The 22227-nt window shown below is 36.6% G+C and overlaps 5 protein-coding genes across 5 annotated transcripts; 2 read left to right on the top strand and 3 right to left on the bottom strand.

Moving 5' to 3' along the window:
- Positions 1-7803: 7803 nt before the first annotated feature.
- L201_007137 (uncharacterized protein) lies at positions 7804-10352 on the bottom strand (the record flags this gene model as incomplete). Its single annotated transcript, XM_066222848.1, has 10 exons — positions 7804-7822; positions 7930-8000; positions 8072-8185; positions 8261-8854; positions 8948-9072; positions 9140-9310; positions 9412-9732; positions 9823-9916; positions 10005-10186; positions 10334-10352. The coding sequence occupies 10 exons, from the start codon at positions 10350-10352 to the stop codon at positions 7804-7806; spliced, it is 1710 nt and encodes a 569-aa protein (XP_066078945.1).
- Positions 10353-12164: 1812 nt separating this feature from the next.
- Positions 12165-13586, bottom strand: L201_007136 (uncharacterized protein; the record flags this gene model as incomplete). Its single annotated transcript, XM_066222847.1, has 3 exons — positions 12165-12855; positions 12965-13439; positions 13520-13586. 3 exons carry the CDS (start codon positions 13584-13586, stop codon positions 12165-12167), a joined length of 1233 nt encoding a protein of 410 aa, XP_066078944.1.
- A 1132-nt stretch (positions 13587-14718) lies between these two features.
- Positions 14719-17202, top strand: L201_007135 (uncharacterized protein; the record flags this gene model as incomplete). Its single annotated transcript, XM_066222846.1, has 7 exons — positions 14719-15153; positions 15246-15646; positions 15766-15955; positions 16040-16409; positions 16502-16626; positions 16695-16921; positions 17037-17202. 7 exons carry the CDS (start codon positions 14719-14721, stop codon positions 17200-17202), a joined length of 1914 nt encoding a protein of 637 aa, XP_066078943.1.
- A 953-nt stretch (positions 17203-18155) lies between these two features.
- Positions 18156-20582, bottom strand: L201_007134 (uncharacterized protein; the record flags this gene model as incomplete). The annotated part of the gene is made up of 3 exons (XM_066222845.1): positions 18156-19735; positions 19875-20021; positions 20129-20582. 3 exons carry the CDS (start codon positions 20580-20582, stop codon positions 18156-18158), a joined length of 2181 nt encoding a protein of 726 aa, XP_066078942.1.
- A 325-nt stretch (positions 20583-20907) lies between these two features.
- L201_007133 (uncharacterized protein) lies at positions 20908-21931 on the top strand (the record flags this gene model as incomplete). Its single annotated transcript, XM_066222844.1, has 4 exons — positions 20908-20973; positions 21047-21122; positions 21292-21404; positions 21494-21931. The coding sequence occupies 4 exons, from the start codon at positions 20908-20910 to the stop codon at positions 21929-21931; spliced, it is 693 nt and encodes a 230-aa protein (XP_066078941.1).
- Positions 21932-22227: the final 296 nt, after the last annotated feature.

Raw genomic sequence — 22227 nt, 5'->3', positions numbered from 1 at the left:
TGTGTATATGTGTCTGAGCGTGGTTGTTAAGGAGGAAAGCGATTTAACGATTTAGTCTTGATAGGTGACCTCGACAAACACTTCCTTTCCGAGATCCAATCAAGAATGAGGGTTGAACCTTAGTACACGATTTCGATCGATTGGCCCAGAATCGATGTTGAACAACTTGATATGATAACGCTTGGACACTTGCACACCCAATAGGAGAATAAGGATATTTGAGTTTTAACCTTATACAACCTCTTTCTGTTTCAGCGTGGCGCAGAGTTTCGAGCGTGTGGTTGCACCAGAATGTCTATATCTGACAATCAACTTGATATGTATCAAGTCGTACTTATCTGGAGTGAGCTTGAATTGACCACTTCGTTAAGTGTGAAAGAGCTGATTCGCCTCAAATCTTCTTGTCGTTGGAGAAATGGCTAAAAAACGGCAATTCGGCTATAAGGTGAGCTTTCAAGTCGATTCGCCTCTTTCCCTTTGCGTTACAAAGTTTACTTGGGACTAAGATGCGATTGATTATGTATGAGACAAGAAAAATAGATGCTTACATTATGATTGATGAAGATGTACCGTACCGTTGTGTGTAGGTCGAAGTTGTTTGGTTGAGGTATCAAGAAAAACGCGATGTGGTAAATCAGGAAATAGGTCCGGGATGAACCTGTGATGATGTATTTGAGTTTAGAATCACGCTAGCGGGCCACTATCAAATGGTATTGTTATATTTCTACAAGAAAGATATACACACAAGCTATCTTCGATAAAAGTCAAGAATAACTGTAGGATTGACGAAGAAAGAAGAAAAACAAAAAGAAAAAAGAGTCCGAAGACGTCGATGATGGGATACACAATCTGTGACTTTGTATCTTCTTTTGGGTTGTATTTGTTGCTGAAGTATTAAAAAAAGTGGAAATAGTGTAATTCATGAGTAAGGGGTCCGTTACCCCTTGTCCCATCTGATCAAAGTTTTTACTTGTTATTTCAAAGTTGGGTAGACCAGAGGCTTTATGGGAAGGGTAATAACCTCGGTGATCATGCGGATTTTTCCTTTAATCTTTGTTACTGTTTTTTCTTTTTCTTTTTTTTATTGTCGGGTGTCTGTTCTGTCCTCTTCTTTTTATATTTGATTACGTTGATCCAGAAATTTGCCGCGAAGGATTAAATAGGATATTTTATTAAGAGTGGAAAAAACGATTACAGGAAAACCTGAAAAGAAAAAAAACCAAAGCGAAAAAAAGTGGTGAGAAATAAAATACCAAGAGATTACTTTTAAGGTGTGAAGTGAGACTTAGGATGAAGATCAGATAGAAAAAAAAAAAAGCATAGATTTGGTAAAAACGGAATAATATAATGAAATCATCGATTATCATATGCTTATTCCGAGAAGGCGATCTCACCAAAACAGCCATGTTTATCATAAATTAGGAGAACCATAAAACTCTATTTACGGTATCATGATCTCAAAGTTGGAATTTCATTCAAATTCCTCAAAACGTATATCGTAACTTTATTCGGCCATGTTACTCTTCTGAAATGATTTAATTTACAAAAAGACGCCCCGTCAAAGCTGGTTGCTCAATGAAACGAGAAAGTTATGGTATGACTCATGTCACTAGGGACTGCTCCATGAGCGTGTTGTCAGGCAGCAGCGATGTCCAGAGCAGGAGGAACGAGAAAGGTAAATGTAGACCTGGACATTCTTTCACAAGTAAGAAGGCAAACGCAATGCAAGGTCCCGTTGGGATCTTCTTCATTTATCGGTCGTAGGCCAAATCGAACATCCGATCACACGGGCAGCGCTATGCAGGGCAAGGAGAAAAAGATTACCTTTTCTATATCCTGAATTATCTTAAAATTTACGTTAAAGACACTTTACGCTTCTTGTCTTTAGACAACAATGTGATTTTCCCTTACTAAGATGAAATCAATTCTCCATTTAAACCCTGTTAAAATGCGCCCAGGTTAGGAGGAACTTCGGGATGATCACACTAGTCTCTTGTTGTTACTTCTCTTACTGGGCGCTTAGCGAAGTATGATATGCGTAATAGGAAGGTGATCTTTTGTCAATCACTTATGTTCTTTCACAGCCGTGACAGAATAATCGCATACATAGAAATTTTACGACATATATGTGAGCCTGGCGAGAACAGTACTCTGGGTGATCCCTATTTCCAGGCGCCGGCGCAGGCGAAAGACTTTATCGAAAGTAGCGAGGTGTTCTTGCCAATTTGTTTGATATGCTCATGTCCCTTGATCAGCCCTAAACAGATGATGCGGATACATACTGTACAATCACGTAGTTTTGCTTATGTGACTAAATAGGCAGCACCATTGGCTGCCCTGCGTTAGTCATCGTTGCATCTGATTTCAAGGGAAGTAAGTGAGAGTAAATGAGATTGGGCCCACGGAAGAACCCGTTTCCAAGCGATTTAGCAACTAGGTATTCCCAATTATAAAGCCATGATGACGAAATGAAAGCATATCAGATGTAAAGGACAAAATGTCTGACAAATTCGATGTATCCTACCTTAGTAGCCGATGCATTCAGACTCAGGTAAATACGTTCGGAAGATCAAGTCATAACATAACATAACGATAACATAAACAGATGGAGATCTGGAAAAGAAGATTAAAAAAAGACGGCGGTAAAGTGAATTTTCCGAACGCCATTCTAAATCCGCTGGATTGGGGTAGATCAGATGTCATAATCTCTTTTTTTTTTCCTACCAGAAGATGAAGGCATGTGTTTACGTTAAGGATTGTCAATTTAGTGCGATCGATATTACTGTAATCTCGAAATCAAGATTGCTCCTGCTGCTGCTGCTGGCGGTGCAGTAACAGTTCCGGTTTTAGGCACTTGTTGCAAATTACAGCGTACCGTGCTTATTGCATGAATATGGTCAATGGCCATTTATGCCGTCAACTCATTTTGTTCAAGATCTTGTTGACAGATAGACCGATAAATACAGTAAAAGAATGTAGAGCTCAGTTATCGTTCTGGTATGCGAATAGGCAGATGCGATCCAAAGAGGAAAATGATGCCCACTGAGCTGGGCGCTTGGATCTTTAACGAATCTGTTTCTGTCAACAATATTCCAATAAGGTTTCGATCTCTCTTTCGCGATGAATTCGGTACAACGACACGCTGTGGTCCACATTCATCAGGAGGGATGGTTCCTGTTACTGCTTAAATGAGCGCCAAACATCTTTTGGGAATAATAGAATCACTACCATCTGCTGCTACACTGCCTTGCGGTCATTTTCGATCGCTAGGGTATAGCCACGATGCGTTGGCTAGAATCCTCAGTCGAGGCAATTCCGAAAACGCGAAGGCGTTAAAATGGCTATGTTATCTTCTTTGTTTTTACCAACCTCAAGTTACCGTGTCTTGGGATGAGGTTATACGTTTAATCAAAAAGAAACCAAAAAAATTGAAAAACAAAACAGCTTCTGAACACGTACTACAAATGTTGTCGTAATCCAGAATGAAATCGAATCTAGCTTTATAGATAAAAGCTAAATAAAGATTTACCAGCTGATCGACAGAAGATATCGTTCTTTTTCCAGCAAATTCACTACTAGATAAGGTATGTCGATCTTTTTTTTTTTGGTGGGGAACCTTCCCAATGGCCTGTCGGTATGTGATTGTGAAAACATCCCGACTTTTTTACTTTTTAAAGTTGCCCTCGGGCAAATGCCAACGTAATTAAACCGACTTGCAGTTTGAAATGATTAAAAAAAATTTAGTAAAGAACAAAGCGGGACCAAATGTATATCGTTATGGTAGTGATCTACATATTCTTCTTGAATGAAAATGAGAACATCTTTCAAGACAAGACAAGAGTCGTAATCTTTTTCACGTGAGACAGTTTAAATAGGTAAAATGGAACAGGCTCTATCAAGATTCCTTGGTAACGTGAGATCTGAACTCCATTTCTGGTCTCCCAGATTCCAATATACAAGCGCAACCATCTCACTTTTTCTTACCTCTTGAATACCAAGCAGATCTAGAGATGTCGATACAATATCCATTCGCTCATATACAGAAAAATCTATCTCGGCACGCTGCGACGCCCGGACAAGATGTTACATAAAATGGTTTGTAACCAACTCCCACACTAATCTATCATATGGGCGGCTATATGCCTGTGTGGTTCATGAGAGTTTCATTCCCAGAAAACGTTCCTACAAATTCTCGATGTTTTCATTTAAGACTTGTTGGTGCTTTAGCTTGCTTCATTTTATGCTCCAACAATTGGCTCGGAGATGTAAGGGTGATTACTTTCTCTGTAAGCGAGATTGAATAAACTGGACACGCCCTTTAACAAAACATTTGGGACCTTTATCATCTTCCCGATCAACCACTGCTTCTAGCTTAGAAAAATTCGTTATTACCGCTCAATATCCTCACGTGTTCGAGCTTATTCGGCTCTGTGATGACGCTCTTAACGTAATTCTTGCATTTAACCTGTTTTTTTTTAGGTATTTTCCTTAGATTCAAACCGCCTTCCTTAGTTAATGTAATATCATCTTGATTTACTAGGAGGAGAAGATCTATGAAAATGGCGGCTTTGTGGCTGTTTCTAATTCCAGTTTTTCGTTTCTTCGATGATGATATTTGGTTAAACATCTGATAATTTGTGTTGGTAATTTGCGATACTTCAATTAACCTTATGAGATACCGTTAATTTGACTCGCACAACTATGAAGTTTTACGAATAATTTATCTATCTTCTATAAAATTCGATGGTCAGTCGGGGTATAGGCCAACGTTACCCCACTCAAAAGTCGTTTTAGCAGGGATTTCTTGTGTGAACCGTAAATTTGTAAAGCTATGATCAACTTGGCGAGAAAAACTGAAAAGAAAGGGAACGCAATCCCTTACCGCACAAAGTCGTGGGAGTTATCGCAGCTAGTTTCATTAGGTCATGATTATACTGTAAGCTTGATCTTGCTTGTCACCCTATTCCGAACTCAATTTTGATCCAAGCAGAATCCACTGAACTCACTTATGTCAAGATTACCAAACAAAAAGGAGAATTCCAAGAGGGTGCTTATCAAAGATAAGACAGTCTTTCTATGACCAGGTGCATTTCTCTTGTTACAGCCAGTTCTATCAAAAGGACGCGATACACCTTGATCATAAATAGGAGAGAGTAATCTTCTGTAGTTATGGCGATTTCTAGCATAAGGGCGATTTTGAACGAAGAATATATGATGTTCGGGTTTCCGACCTACTTAAGCCGACTATGTAGAGAACCTTGTAGGTTTTTACAAATTCAGTAAGATAATTAGGATCTCAACGTTGTTCCTCTCAAAATTTGGTATTGAGATTACGTGTCTCCGCTTCTGCCACTTCCCGTACAAAATAATTTGTATTTCTTTTTACCCATAACGTATAGCTTCCCATTTTGTTATGATTATCCGGTAATTCAACAATCAGGTTTTAATGAAGTTACAGTGATGCATGATAGATTGTCGATGGACTCAGCTTCAGTAGTATCGCATGTAAGATGGCATACAGACCATAAATCTCATTGTACGACGATCCCACTACTACCCGAGATAAAAAAATTTATATATGTTTAATACCTGCAAATCAGATTTGTTATCTTTAATCTTGATTTGTCATGCTTTTTTTTAGTAAACTTGTCATATGATTGTTTCGACTGCCACCCAGTCACCTTAGTTGCTATCACTGCTCACATGATGCTGTATGATCGATCACGATACTGAAAACGGACTTGTCAGAAATACGCGCTGGCACCGCCAAATTTACACCTTAGACAGACAGGAGCTAGTACATATGACCAACGGGCTGATAAAGATTAAGGTTCGTGGTAATACCCACACTTTTCTCCTCAGGTTTGTGAGAATGCATTTAAGGTTTAGTAGTGAAAATTCGGCCAACTTGGAGCTAAGGGACTCGCGGAGTGTAGTGAGTTAGTCATTTTGATCCCATCTCACAACCCTTGAACCCTACTCGAATGTATTAGTACAAAGACCTTTGTGAAAGAGGCAGAACTCAAAGTCCATCCCTGATATCTCCCAAGCTGTACTTCACGGCTCGATCCATGAGCAGGACTTGAAATCTGGTATGAAAAAGTAAGCCTGTTGAGAGTGAGGTTAAAATAAAAAGTGGCAAATGGAGTCGATATATACCTCTTACTTTCAATAATTAGAAGACGGCCTTGAGCTAGCAGTCTCTCTAAATGGAATCTCAACGACAAACCTATGAAGTTTCTATGAGCTGACTTACCTTTCTTGCACACAGACAGCTTCTAAAGAATCGTTGCTCACGCCCGCTGCAACTTACTTTCGCTCCATTCTCGTTATATTTCCTGGTTTAGGTATTGGAACTAGCAGACGCATTGTGATTACGGACGCTACTTGAGATTCATAGTTCATGAATAAGTAAACGGTGAGCAGGAGTCGATTACAGATGCTCTTCTGAGCTATAGTCTTATAATAAAATTCATACAAGCTTGTTCTCAGAGATCGGCAACAAATATCATTTACTTTTCCCACAATTAGATGACAGGATACATACGAAATCGGGAGTTTCGCAGCTCAAGTTCGCGAAGGTTTTCAGCTGAAAAGATGATTGATGCTCGTATATTGATCTGTAAGCTATCTCGTGACAACAACGGTCAAACATCTTTGTAAGGTAGATTCACCAAGAAAAAGAGTGGAATGAAGGAAAGACAAATTCAGAATACCGATGTCTGTAAACGAATAAAGCTACGATATGAAAAGTAAGTAATCGACACTCCATTTTCACAGAACCCTCGTCCTATAGAAACCCGCTACGACAACTTTACCTTCGAATAAAAAGGGATTTGTGAATAGGATACTCCAGAACGAAGTATGCATCTCGCTATTAGTCCCACAACGCTCATGAGTAAACTGCTTTTGATTACGAGCAGACTATTTAAGAGGTCCCCACAGCACGACAACAAAACCACTTTATCGTCATCCCATCGGTCAGAACCATGATCAATTGATGTTGAGGCATCTGGCGGACAGTAGTACGTATGTACTACCATTTTCAAGCCGGTGCCACTAACTATGTATTCACGATAAATGGCATTTAGAGTTATCATACAGTTCGTTTAACGGATTTAAGCATATTGTGTGATTGATGATGAATACCTAACAACTTTTCAGCAGAAGGAATACGATTCCGTACTTCAACTGACATAGGCAAACTAGAAGTCAGTTACTGCCTAATTGTGAATTTATGAATTTATTCACAAACATGCTGAACAAGTGTAATTTCCGTCAACCACGCCCTTTTGACGTGAACACACCCTCAATACTGTATTGTATAACCAATCACTCCGAGGGACGGCCTCGACTGGATGTCGGTGTACCATGATCAGCACTTCATTGCCTAGATTAGTTGGCCTTATCGTAAAGTACACTACATATTTCTGCTTGTACTTATATTTATCGAAAATGTCTATGTTTATGCATCCGTTTTTCTTCCTTTATAGAGGATATTACCCTATCAAGTTATCTCCCAGACTCCTCCTTACTATCCTATACTACTGTATATTATTTTGGGTTAAATCAATTGGGTACCAGTCCACACGGTGGTACGAAAAAATCGTGATTGTAAAATATAAAAAAATAACAAAGATTTGTGATGAAATCGACTGAAACATCCGGTTTTGCAAGAGAGAATTAAAAGAATTTAAAAGAATGAAAGGGTATAAAATCTGTCATGTCGATTTTTTTTGAGTAAATTTTCGGTGTAGAGATAGAGGATTAACAGGTGTTCAGAATGTGTTGAGGTTTAAGCATTTACTCTCGGGATACATCTCTGTAAAAGAATAAGTAAACAGTCACGTTAGCAAAATGACCGTAAATTTAGTTTAATACTGTAGATAATATTCCAACTAGATGCGCGTAACGGATTCCTTAACTCACCGACCGAAGATTTTGACTTTAGCCCAATCAGCCAATACCAAAGTTCTGTTTCGAACAGAGTAAAGGGTTGACTATTTAGGTGGATTGAGACTATCAGTATATTGCGTTTGATCACCATATTTGAATGTTCGATGCCACTCACAACATAAGCTGATCTCCAGAAAAGCATTGCAGCACCACCACCTGAAGCTACATTACCATTGAATAATGGTAAATCGGCAATAGCTTTCTCTGAACCAATGTATGCAAGAGAACCCTACAGTAAGGAAAGAAAGAATGTTAGCTGAAACGTTTTCGAAGTAAGAGCGGGATGCAGAAGGTAGACACCTACTTGGTGAGAATAGTGGAAAGGAGTTAATTTAGCAGCTCTGTTCAATTTTTTAATTGTACCTTCAATTTCTTCTGGTGAAGCATTTGTAGCTCTCAATTCAGCTAATTGTTGTTCGTATTTTGCCTTTTGACCTAATTTTTGGAAGATACTAGCTAAATAAATACCTTGTTGTGAAGCAACTTGTGCGGTTGGAGCATATGATGTAGCTGTACAATCACCAACAGCATAAACACCATCAGCACCTAATAATGATAAATAATCATCAACTAATAAACCTCTTCTTTGAGTTTGAACTGAAGATAATTTTGACATCAAATCTCTTGTAATTTGTCTGGATGTGTTACCTGTTGCCCAAACTAATAATCCATATGGAATTTCTTTCATTTGTTTGTTTGCATCTTGTACCACAACTGAACTTTCTTTGACATCTTTAACCATTGTTCTTGTTAACACATCGATTTTGTTTTCAGCAAATGTTGATTCGGTATATTGGATTAATTGTTTTGAGAATGCAGGTAAAACGTTAGGTAAAGCTTCAATAAGTGTGATTCTAAGTCTTTCAGCAACTTCTGGGTACCATTTTTTAAGATCGTCCTATCAGGGTGACAATCACGTCAGCAACGCTCCTCTTCTAAAGCACATTGTAACGGAAATCTGCATCTTAAGAGAGACAAAAGACAAACTTACAATCAAGAAATCGTGTAATTCACCGGCATATTCTACACCAGTTGGACCACCACCAACGACAACCATGTGCATAAGTCGGTCAATTTCATCTTGAGGTTGATCTCTGAAGGCTGCAGTCTCGATACCTATGAAGAAGATATCACGTTGTCAGCTACCAAGACATGACGAGTTCAAGCACGTAGCTGTACTCACAATCCATGAGCTTGGTTCGGATTTTATCGGCATCAGATAACTCTTTGAGGAAACAAGCATGTTCATTTACACCTTTGATACCGAATGTTTGGTTTTCACAACCGACAGCGTAGACAAGGTAGTCGTAAGGGATGGTGACTGAACCAGCTGCACCTCTAACATCGGAGAGATCTGCAATTATGATGGAATGTAATTGTCAGAATTTCATGCGATATCTGATGTTTTACGTGTTTGACGGGAAAGTCCGGCTAGATCGACTTGGCATGACTTACCTTGGAAAGTGACGGTTTTCTTTACAGGATCAACTTCTTGAGCTTCAGCTTCGTAAACATCAACCTTTCTTTTCTTGTGTCTTGTAATATATCTTGTAGGTTGAATAATTGATCTAGGTTCTAATGTACCTACGGTGACTGAAGGTAATAAAGGTGTGAACAAGAAGTAATTTCTTGGTGAAATGACAACAACATTGAATTCTTCTGTATCAAGTTGTTTTAAGAATGATGTTGCACCCCAACCTGAACCTAAAACTACTAATGTTGGTTTTTTAGTGTCTGTTGGTAATTGTTCCGGTGGTGAATTTTGGGTTTGAGTGACTGTGTGTGATAAGGATATTAGCTTCATCCAGCCCCAATGATAGCAGATCGTATAAGCATGAAGAAGCGCGATTTCGTCTTTTAACTTACCATAAAGGAAAGCACCAGTAGCAGTGAGAAGAACAACAAGAGTTACACGTCCAGTAGTTCTAAAGAATTTACCGGTTCTTTTTGAGAAAGATGGCTATTTATTCATATCATGAAATCAAATCAATCGTTATTCTTCGTGTGTACATAAAACCCAGTAAGATAATTAGGTATACTAAACTCACCTTTACTTTAGGACCTGTAGGTGTGGGTTGCGTACCTTGAACACCAGGTGGATTCTGATAAGCTTGAGGAGGAACATCTAATTTTTTAGGTGTTGAAGTGAAAGATGCAGTTAATCTAGGTGCGATTAAAGCTGATCTTGGAGCAAGAACACTAGGTCTAGCTAAAAGAGGTCTAGCTCTTACTATAAATTGCAACCGATATCAATGTTAGCTGGAGAAAGTCTAGTATAATTGACGCGTTTGTGGTTCAAAGGTATGATGTTTCGATTTAAATGATCTACGATAGGTATTTCGGAAATACCGTTGATTTGTTATGTGGAAACACGTACTCAATTGACGAAGAGCCATTTTTGATTTATCCCTATTTGATCCTTTTTCTAGAGCTAAGAGATTAAAGTAAGATCAATGCGTTCGGATGAGATCGCAAAGAAAGATTATAAGGATATGTGTTGAAAAAGTAAAGAGAGAAAGATGTTTTCCGTATAGAAACTGAAATAAAATAAGTTGAGATGTGAATCCAAAGGTCACATAAAAGTGGTATCGACCGAAGCGGAGAAAGCGAAAAAAAGTATACAAGTTACGTCTACAGTCTTTAAAAATTGACGACTGCTGGGATCAAAGCAGACTTTTTTCAACTTTTTTTGGACACGAGTCAGGTTTACCCTTTCATCTATATCAAAATTACCCAAAGGAGTTAAAAATTTATACCTTCTATTTACCGGCGGTATCATTTTAAGATTACCCCATGCCTAAGCTATCGTTCCAAAAAAGCTTATAAGCGGACATTTCCACCGCATTGTGATATTTGAATATGAATTTTCACAGTAGTTATAAGCGATTAAGCGATTCATTATCGATTCTGATAGGATAATGATAAGCGGACTAGACTACATAAAATCTTATCTAGAATCAACTCGCTTCTTCTTCTTGTGCTGTACAGTGCTCAAAGGTGATTGTCTTATCTACTGTACTCGTACTGTAATTGTTTTAAAGGTACAACATGGTTGACTAACCTCAGTTAGTTACAAAGGACCCAATAAAATGTTTAACGATTTGATAGAAGTATTCCACGTGGCTTTCAATTTGATTACCCCCTCGCCTGAAAGCTCTTGTCTTCCTTTCGACCTATATCGATCAACGACGAATATCTATATCCTGACTGGTTGTAAGTGATAACTAAACATACAGCTCTTGTCTGGTATGATGCTAGGTGAACAAGAAACGATCCTCACCAAACAAAGTGAATAATACCTTTCGGACCAATTCAAACGGACTTAGTCGGAGATCTCTTCGGTCATTCATTCAATGTACGGTAATTCGGTTCAAACGTCTATCATCGCTGTACATCGAGACATGGGTCGCTGTTGATCCTGTCACCTACCTGCACCGTGTGTCCCATGATGAACCTCCGGCTGTATTAGATCATTGATTATCCTATCTCTTGGGGATACATATGTGACACGAGCGTTGATGATTATAACGATATATTCATGTGAGCCTCTGACTACTGTACAGAACTCAAAACGCGCAGAAACAAGCCTTCATGCTACCACAGACCGAATGCAATCCTGTATAGACTCGCATCTGGAATATAATAGGTACACAACATGAATCTCATTGATTCGAAATGTCTTACATTTTTGATGATCCTGAAAAGTCGGTCCGATGTTATCGTATCGAGTTTGACCATGATAAATGTTTTCCGCTATCTCCGCGTTTCATGGGATTGTTAACAGAAGAGGCTATACGAGGTAGTAAGCAGACAATGGGAGACCTTGCAATCCCATCTCCTGTATGTATATGTGTATATATGAAGAACGGATGATTCGAGAAGCGCATTTGATATTTGAAAATTTTAGCTCTGAAGATTTTCCTTTTACTCTTGATTCCTCATTTATCCTGAAGTTGGCTTTATATGTCATTCGTCGTTATCAAAGAACATATGGAAAACCTCCATTCGTTCAATATCATGTTTCGTACTGGATGTGGACGACTCAATATCCCAAACGGGTATTTGAAGGTGACATCGAACAGCATGAATGTTATACTACGGGATTGGATATCAATTGTCTTCTTACCAGATGCATACATCGAATTTGAAGGGTAACATCGTTTAATATCCTCTACTTGATATAAATTGTCTAGTAATCTGTTGTCAAATCATACTTCTCCTAGTTCATCCATCCCATCCATCTCAGGATCCCATTTAACGGCTTCCACACTTTTGATACATAATTCGAAATAACCTTCTCTTTCTTCTTGTTCATTTGAATTTCCAATTCCAATCGGCGAAGAATTTGATTGTTCACCTGATATAGTAGTTGGTGAAGAAGCTTCAGTTGCACCAATTCTGTGATATCCACTAGTATTAGGACGACTTGCTGAACTTTGTCTATTTAGCGGTGGTTGTGGTTGTGTTTGATTATTATCATTTATATTAATTTGATCTTCTTGTAAAAGAGTTTTCAATTCATGATCATTTTCTAAATCATCTTTATTTAAAGTATTTAGATTTGTTTTACCCCATCCACCTAAATTGAAAGATTTTAAAATTGATGGTGTATTTATTTGTTGTTGTTGTTGAGATGAAGTTAAAGAAGGTCCATCATCACCTCTATCTCTACCTAATAAAGCAAATCCAATTGTACGTATAAAAGATTTTTCTAAAGGTATAGGTGAATTTGAAATTTGACCTTTTTTAATTAAAACAAATGATGATAAAGGTAAATGTAAAGTTGAAAATTGAATAGGTGGATTTTGTGTGGAAAATGGATCAAGTGGTATTTTTGATGATGATATACCAGATGTTGTCATAGAAGGTATTTCTAATCTATGCTGAAATACATCTGATCTGAATGAGGAGGAAGAAGTATGAGGAATCGTATTAGCTATTCTGTCCGATACCGACGAACTTTGCCTCATGAGAGAGTGAATATATGATATAATTGACTATGACTCACTTTGGTCTACCATCAATACCAATATTTACTACCCATCTATTTCTCCAACCTTGCCAACCTCTATAACCTACTTTAATCTTTAAATGACTATATAATTCTAAATCCCAATTATCTTGACCAAATAAAGTAGGTTTTGAAATATTTCTAAATCCTGCATAACCTGTACGTATTTGACCTAATTTATTTAAAGGTATTTTTGTTGATAAATTTCCATAAAATGCCATATGTGAATAATTTATAGTATCTTCTTCTTCATTTTCATCTTCATTCATTTTTGTTTTTGATGCCAAAGAAGAAGATGAAGAAGAAGATGAAGAGTTTAAAGGTATTAAAGATAAATTACATGTTGATAATCCACCAACTTCAATATCTGAACCTAAACTGAATTGATCAACTTTATCTATAGGTGGATTTGATGAATCGAATGAAAATATCGTTGAAGGTAGGGCTTTTGGTGTTGGTTCACTTTGTACCACTATAACAATGAGGGTGATGAATTCAGCATTGTCATTCGTTATACATATAGATATATTCCCAACTATTGAATACACTCACCCTTTGCCGTACTTCGTCTAAGGAGATCGATTGATCGGCCGAGATATGATTTAAGAGGTGTAGCCATGGTAATTGTTGAAGGTGTTTCGTGGATCTTTTCTTGAGATATACCTGAAGGTTCTTCAATACCGTTCCCGCAGCTTATTTATCTTGATGATAGTGGGTATCCTACTCCTGTCCAGATTTACACATCCATATATTCTCAGTTGAATACAAGTTACCTAACCGACGTCTTTGTCTAAGCTGCATCATGTCAACTATTATGAACATTCCTAGCGTAATCGGAGGTTACCGCCTATCAGTATGACCGCACTACGTACTAGTACTAGTTAAATAAATCACCCTGAATCGAATCAAAGTCTACGGTGAGTGTACTATCGTCATCCCTTTTCACCTTTAGCTTGTATTTTTACATGTGACACACATACACATATACACATATGTATGCCCCTTTTTACATTTACATTTTGGCATGGCATTCACCATCGAAAGTCTAATCACCTTTTTAATTTGTGTTTATTTTACTACTGCTAGTCATCAATATCACCTCATCACCTTATACTCTTTTTGGGTTTTCGGCATCTTTTCTCTTATCCATCAATCACATCTCACAGATTGTAGATTGTAGATTGTAGATTGTAGATCAATTCGGATAAAATTACAAGATTAGAGGTTATCTTGTCATTAATCAGCAATAGAATTCCATCTCTTGGCGCACGTACCGCTTTAATCAATCGTCAATCGTCAATCATCAATCATCAATCAAAACTCGACATAGAAATCATATTCTCGTAGATTCATTAACTCCTGCTCAACCATCATCATATACTGTGATATACAGAGAACAGCTACAACAGGATTCCAAAGGAAACATTTATACAGCTTTAGTCCAGTGATAGAGTCTAGATATAACAGAGAGTAAAACTACTTTTAGATAGACAGATCAAGTATACTATCCTTTCTCCACTTAGATCACTCATAACATCCCTCATCCTTCCTTTCAAGTATCCGACGTAACCTTGTTACTATCTTCCTTGGGATCACCCCTTCAATCGAACCCAATCACCGGATTATCAATCAAGGGAAGAAAGTTTTTCACTTAAAACACCAGTCAAACTAAATCAACCTCATCTTCTACAAAACTCATATCTTTCTTCTTTACATCTAGAATTTCACCAACAACCAAATAATCGTTCATCATGTCATCACCACCAACGTTGGATACATTGAAAATTGATGATTCACCTTCAGTGATAACTCGAGATTTTTCACCTAGACCACCCTCACCAAAAGATGAAGATGAAAATGAGAATTCTGAATCAGCAAAAGCAAGTCCCATTCCTACTCCAACAGCACCAACGACGGCTCATCCACCACCTGCAGAAGTAAATGGAAATGCAGCAAACTCATCAAAATCACCTTCATCAGTATCATCTTTACCACGTCCACCACCTCCACAAAGTATAACTTCTGCTCCTGCTGTACCAAGACCTTCGGCAGCTGCTGCAGGTGCAAGACCAGGTGTAGCAAGAGGTGGTATGCCAATGCCAATGGGTATGAGAGGTGCAGCAGGTAGAGGTGGAAGTCAAATGCAAACTAAAATGTTGCCCTCCTTACAAGCTAAAATGGATAAAGTGAGTAGGATAGGCTTCGATTTGGGGTAAATATACGACAGAGACATAGGGGATATCGCTAACATGCTATGATCTTCCTTTTTCGCTCGTAGATCGCCGCTTCAAGACAGGGACCACCTGGAGGAGCAGCTTCACCCAGCGGTGGAGGAGGGATTGGACCCGATCCCAATGCTACTTCAATGGGGGCTTTATTAAGATCTCAAGCTTTAAGACCACAACAGCAGTCGCAAGGAGGTGGTGGACCACCACCTGCAGGCCCAAATTCAGGCCCATTTGGTTTAGCTGCTAGAAGAGCTGCAGGGGGAGGTGCAGGTCCACCAAGACCTAATTTAGGTATGATGGGTATGGGTGCAAGTTCACCTGCTGGTATAGGACGTAGTGGTGCAGGTGTAGCAGGTAGAAGAATGGGTCCACCAGGTGGTCTAACTTTAAGTGGAATGAAAGGTGCACCAAAAGAAGAAAGTAGTAAATTCAGTGATTTCAAAACAATTATGTAAGTGAAGAAGGTTTCATGATTTTGCTGCTATATCGTCATCAAGATCATCCCAGACCAGTCTGTTTTGGCCAGGTCACGAAGATGGAATGATATACTGACTTGTCGACAACTTACAGGGACCCATCTGGTTCTCTTAGATTCTCATCTAAAGCAGTCCTTACAGCCAAAGGTGTAGAATTTGAAGACGGTGCATCTTTCCAGATAAATATGGATGAAATTGAGGTGTTAGGTGAATTAGGTAAAGGAAATTATGGATCTGTACATAAAGTATTCCATAGACCAACTAATGTCAAAATGGCTATGAAGGTGAGTCAGCAGTTTTAGGTTATCCAGCATACAACCGTTGATGAGGGTTGTGCTAAACTTCTTTACTGCTATATTTGAAAATAGGAAATTCGATTAGAATTAGATGAATCAAAATTAAATGGAATCATCATGGAATTAGATATTTTACATCGAGCTAAAGCACCTGAAATCGTTGAATTTTTCGGTGCTTTCACAATTGAATCATGTGTTTACTATTGTATGGAATACATGGATGCTGGTTCTTTAGATACTTTGACTGGAGGTGGAGTTTTAGCAAAAGATCAAAAAGATGGCGAACCTCAAACAAACGGTGATGCAACAACAAATGGCAATACAGATGGTACAACAAGCAGTGCACAAGAAAGAGTACCTGAAGATGTATTAAGAAGAATCACCGCTGGTATGATTAGAGGTTTGAAATTCTTAAAGGACGAATTGCAGATCATGCACAGAGGTAAGTTACAGGTGTTTCAGATGCTTGGCGACTCAGAGAAAGCCGTCAAACCAGAGGTGAAGCCCAAATGCTGATTTTATGTCCTTCACTAGACGTCAAACCGACAAACGTACTTATAAACAAAAAAGGAGAAGTGAAATTATGTGATTTCGGTGTATCAGGTCAATTAGAAAAGAGTTTAGCCAAGACAAATATTGGTTGTCAGAGTTATATGGCTGTAAGCATGATTTTTTTTTTCTTTTTTCGTGTTGCTCGATTGAGCTGACGAAAGTAAATGATAAATAGCCTGAACGAATCAAGTCTGAAACGGCAAACCAAAATCCTACATATACAGTATCATCAGATGTATGGTCTGTTGGATTATCGATAATTGAATTAGCTAAAGGATGTTATCCTTATCCGCCTGAAACATATTCAAACGTTTTCGCTCAACTACAAGCTATTGTCAATGGTGCTGCACCTACTTTACCACCTGGATATAGTGATGATGCGAATGATTTCGTAGCTAAATGGTGAGTTGTGCCTTTTCTATTATGCTATCATGCTTTTATTATTATTATTCAGATCAGCACAATCACATTGCATGGATTTACAAATACTGATCTTTGCTTCAACTTCTCAAATCAGTTTATTGAAAGATCCTAATCAACGTCCAACCTATGCTCAATTATTAGAACATCCATTCTTAGTAGCTGACAAAGATGCTGAAGTGGATATGGTAGGATGGGTAAATGCAGCTTTAGAAAGAAGAGCTGCTAGAGGAATAAGTAGTTTGAACCCTATTCAAGCTTAATAGGATATGGTACACAAGTCAAATCCGCCATTTCAGATTAACATAAGTACCTTGTACAACAGCATCTTATCTCTCCTTTCCCACTATTGTTTATCCTTATAATACCTCGGCAACGACAACGATTCACGATCTCACTAGCTTCATAAATGTATCAACTAAACCTCAATAACGGAATTTCCAATCGTCACATCACCTACCGTCCAGTGACACCGTCATAGCGCAATCAGCGCAGAAACTAAACATTAACAAATCTAAACTAATTAATAATCTACTCGAGCACACTCAATCGTTTCAATAAGGACTTGAAATCTACAAAAGGAAGTTGCGGTTGCGGTGTAACAGAACACATAGAACACAGTAAAAGCAAAAGCAATCAAAAGCCACCTGTTCAATCAATCGCAGTAGTTGACCCAGGTCAAGAAAAGAAAACAACGAAAAGCAGATATGAGATCAATAAAATACATTTGAAGAACAAGGCAAAAAATGTCGAAAAGTGAAGCCTCATTTTCATGTTGAAATTGCCTTCGCCTGTCATGTGGAATTGGCCAGATTGAAGGGAAGAAGGATATAAATCCGAATATGGAAGTAATGAGTGAAAACAGTGTTTCTTTTGAACAGTCAACTTTAGATAAATATATGTTAGATAGATTACCAACTTACAAGTAGACTGACTATACGTAAAATTTTTTAACGATTTGTGAAAGGTTTACAATAACCCTTAGATAGGGCAACGAAGTGGTTTGCGGAAATAGAAGAAAAAGTATACAAAAAGATATATAAAGTGTTTAAGTAACCTATACAGAGATAAATATACATAAAATATAACAAATGTATGCATACATGTAAATTGTACAGTATCTACAATTACTACTAATGTGAACTGAATAGACTTTGTGTATTCAAGCGATCAAATATAGAATATAAAATATATAATTTCGCTTCACAACTACCAACTACCATCCACCTAAACCTAAACCTAATCCTAAACCTAATCCTAAACCATTATCATCATAATTACCATCATTGTTTTTACTAATAGACTTTACAATTGGTTGTTCAAACATTTGTCTTAAATCAATACCTCCACCACTTGCAGCTGTTGTAGTAGCCCCATTAATAGCAGTACCGCCGCCGGTATTAGTATTAGAATTAGAAGCATTTTGTTTCTTTAATTTTTCTTTCAATTTTTTCTTTTGTTTTGAATTTAATTGAATTTCTTGACCTTTTTCATTAATTTCAATTAAACTTACAACTGCATCTCTTTGATTATTACCATTTTTGTTTATATTCATTTCACCTCCTTGATCTTTAGACTTAGCTTTCTTTTTCTTTTCTCTTTGATCATCTTGTATATGTGATATTTGTTTGGAATCTGTTACGTCTATTATTGGTTTGTTATTTGATGGAGGTGGAGGTACAGATGAGGAGGAATGTTTGGTTGGTGGTTTAGTTGGTCTTGATCGTTTACGTTTTTTGTGATCTTGTTCAGCTACAGCAATATTTTCAGATTCTTCATTTGGTGGTCGATCATTATGTTTTCTTTTCTTTGATGTTGATGATGTCGATGTTATTGATTTCTCTTTATGTACAATCTTCTTTTTCTTATGATCTCTATCATCTTTCTTCTTTGCTATAACATGTTTATCATCATCATCATCATCATCATCATCATCTGAATTATCCATATCGATATCCTCATTATCAATAACTCCATCTTCATTATCATCATCACTGCCCTTATCATCATCATTACCCCATTTTCTCATTTTGATTGAAGTACCACTGACATTCGATCCAGAAGGTTTCATTTTCTTTTCTTTATTTTCTCTACGTCTCTTTTCATATTTACTTTCTGAAATTTCACCTTTTTTCTTTCTTTCTATAATTCTTTTTGAATCGATAATTTGTAAATTTGGTAAATTCGTTGTAGATGTTATTTCATTTTTTAATAATTCAATATAATTTGGTATTGTTATGGTTAATGGATTTGAATGTAATGATAGTGATCTTAAATTTAACCATTTAATTGATTTTGAAGTTAATTTAGGTTGATTATTGTTATTCCCAGTTCCATTTATACTGGATATACCAAATATGTTAATCAAAATATTAGAATCTAAAGAACAATTACCTAAATCTAAAACTTCTAATCCATCACCATATTTATTGTTAATCGGTTGTTGTTGTTGTTGGTGCCTACTTTTCGATTTATCATTATCATCATCATCATCATCATCACTACTATTATCCTCATTATCTACTTTTTTATTGTTATTATTGTTATTGGATTTATTTAAAGAAGTTGCTAAATTTAAATTACCTTTACCCCAATCACATATATGTTTAGGTAAATTAGTTAATAAAGGTAAATTATTTAATTTTATATCTCTTAATAAAGGTAAATTTGTTAAATCAATTTCATCTAATGATTTATTAGATAATTTTGAACAATGTGAAAATGTTAATTTTGATAAATTATATAAACTAGTTAATGATTTAGGTAATGATATTAAGTTTGGTGAATGAGATATAACTAAAAAAAAAATGAAAATCAAAATTGATTTAGCACTTGAGATTTCCATCATACGAGATAAGAAAAAGACTGGATCGAGAAATGATATAGAAATATATATATATATATATCTATATATATAGTCAGACTGAAAACTCACTCAACGAATTCAAATCTTTCCAACCCCCAACAACATCATCATCTAATTCAGACCATTCATTATTCATAGCTACTAAAGCTTTTAAATTACTTAGATTTTTCAATTCTTTGGGTAATTGTGTTAATCCACATCCGTTGATATTAAGCACTAAACGAAGAATCATCAAGCAAGCCAAGTATTAGCTATATATATATATCTTTTCATTCGATTCGACATTGTAATGGATAGACCATCCTTTTTAGCCAAAGACTTACCAGTCAATTCCTTTAATTCACCGACCTCTTTCCAACCATTTTCGATCTTACATCCATTCAAACTCAACCAAGTTATACCAGGAGCATCTTTAATCCACGATACATCTTTAATATCACTACCGCTCAAATCTAATCTTCTTACATTAGCTAAAGTTTCTGGTGAAGGCGGTGAATTTACATCAAAAGGTGTTTTGGAATATATTAATGCTGCTGATGTACGTATTGCTTTAGGTACATATAGACTTGGATCTTTCGATTGTATTTCTCTAGCTGGTCTTTCAGGTCTTTTTGATTTTTCTTTATGCATGGGTCGTCCATCTTTACCTCGTTGATCTTGTGTAGGTTCAGAAGATTTAGATGGTCCAGCTTGTGGGGTTTGTTCAATTTGGGTTTGAGCTTGGGCTTGTTGAGCTTTGGAAGCTCGTTTCTTACTTCTGGCTGCTCCTCTATCCATTTTTAGCCATATGTTGTGTTCCATATGATATTTGAAACAGTCAAAACAGAAGTAAACAAAAATAAATCATCTGCAATTTGTTCTCTTACCATATCATCAACGTTTATTAATTTCCAATATATTACCAAGTTGAAATATCGTAATCACGTGATCTGGGTTTTTCCCTTTGACTTTCGAGAGTAGCGTAGTAGATAGAGGAAAGCACAACCATGAATTATAATATCGTCAAAGTAGTTCTATCATCTTTACTTCGCATACTCAGTTCAAACTCAGTGCAACATTTGTAGACGGATATCAAGCAATCCATTAGAAGATTTAAACAAAGATGTACGCTTCAAGTTCTAGAATAATACTCAAATCAAGTGTGGAATTATCTTCGCGGTCTTTTTCAGTTAGTTAACCTTTCAATAATAAAAATATTGAAATCCTTATGGCTAATATAATAATATATTCCGCTTTTAAAGACCACAGCGCCATCAGCAGCAAGAAGAGAAACTTTTGTGGAACTTTTACAAGATGTACCAGGATTAGGTAGAACATGTGAGTTTGACTTGATAAAGAAATTCCGAACTGGTCAGCATGAGATTAGGCAAAGAATCAAAGTTCTTAGCAAAACCAAAAAAAGGAATAAGGCTTCATCGAGAGACCTAACTTGTATATATGTAGTACTGATTGATAATACTTTTACCCCTTATGTAAACCTTTTTAGTCGATCGTTTATTCGTTGCACCAGGTAGAGCAAGAAATGATTTAGTTCCCACTAGAAAAGCTAGATTTGTTCCATTTAAAGATAATAGTCAAAGGCAAATTTACAGAGCTACAGTGAGTTGTTTTTGGTAATATATATCATATCTATTACATGAAATCAAACTAAATAAATAATAATTATACTTTTATAAAATTTGAAATAGGAAGCAGATAAAAGAAGAATAACAGATCTGTTGATTGAATCGCCAAATGCTAATCCTCGAGGATACTATAATGGTTCATCTTCGGTAGGAGTAGAAGAAGAGGAATTAGTAGATGAATTATTATTAAAACAAAATTTAATTAATCAATTACATTTAATACCATCAAAATTAGAATTTAAAAGAAGAACAATAAATAAAAATTATTCAACTTTACATGGTTCATTAACTTTATCAGAAATTAAATCTAGATTAGAATCTGACTTCCAAATATCACCAATAAATGAAATTGAAGTTAATTGGTTAAATGAAAAAGATGGTTCAAGAATAAAAGAATTATCTACATGGCCTTTAATCGTTTCACTTAAAAAAGATCCAAAAGTTAAAGTAATTGTTGACATTGAGGTTGTTAGATTAAATGAAGGTGAAGAAGAGGATTAAAAAAGATAAGATGGGATGAGTGATTTGGATCATTTCAACAAATTCTGTTGTTGTAGTACTCATATGTACTTCAATGCATACTAGAATAGATAATAGTGTAACTCACGTTAACGGCAAATCTTGACGTGAGACAGCGATTGGATACACTGAAAAAGCTTCGATCAGGAAGCGCAATGTTGCTTAATGGTATATTTGTGCAAACTCCAACGGTTTTCGCTGATACAAAATGCTTTAATTCATGTGAAATACAACTCTACAAACAGTATTCATGACATATATCCAAGAAATAACCAAGA

Source organism: Kwoniella dendrophila, chromosome 10 (genome assembly GCF_036810415.1).
Source record: "Kwoniella dendrophila CBS 6074 chromosome 10, complete sequence".
Taxonomy (NCBI): Eukaryota; Fungi; Basidiomycota; class Tremellomycetes; order Tremellales; family Cryptococcaceae; genus Kwoniella; species Kwoniella dendrophila.
Note: the sequence above shows the minus strand (reverse complement) of the source record. Positions and strands in the feature narration are given on the sequence as shown.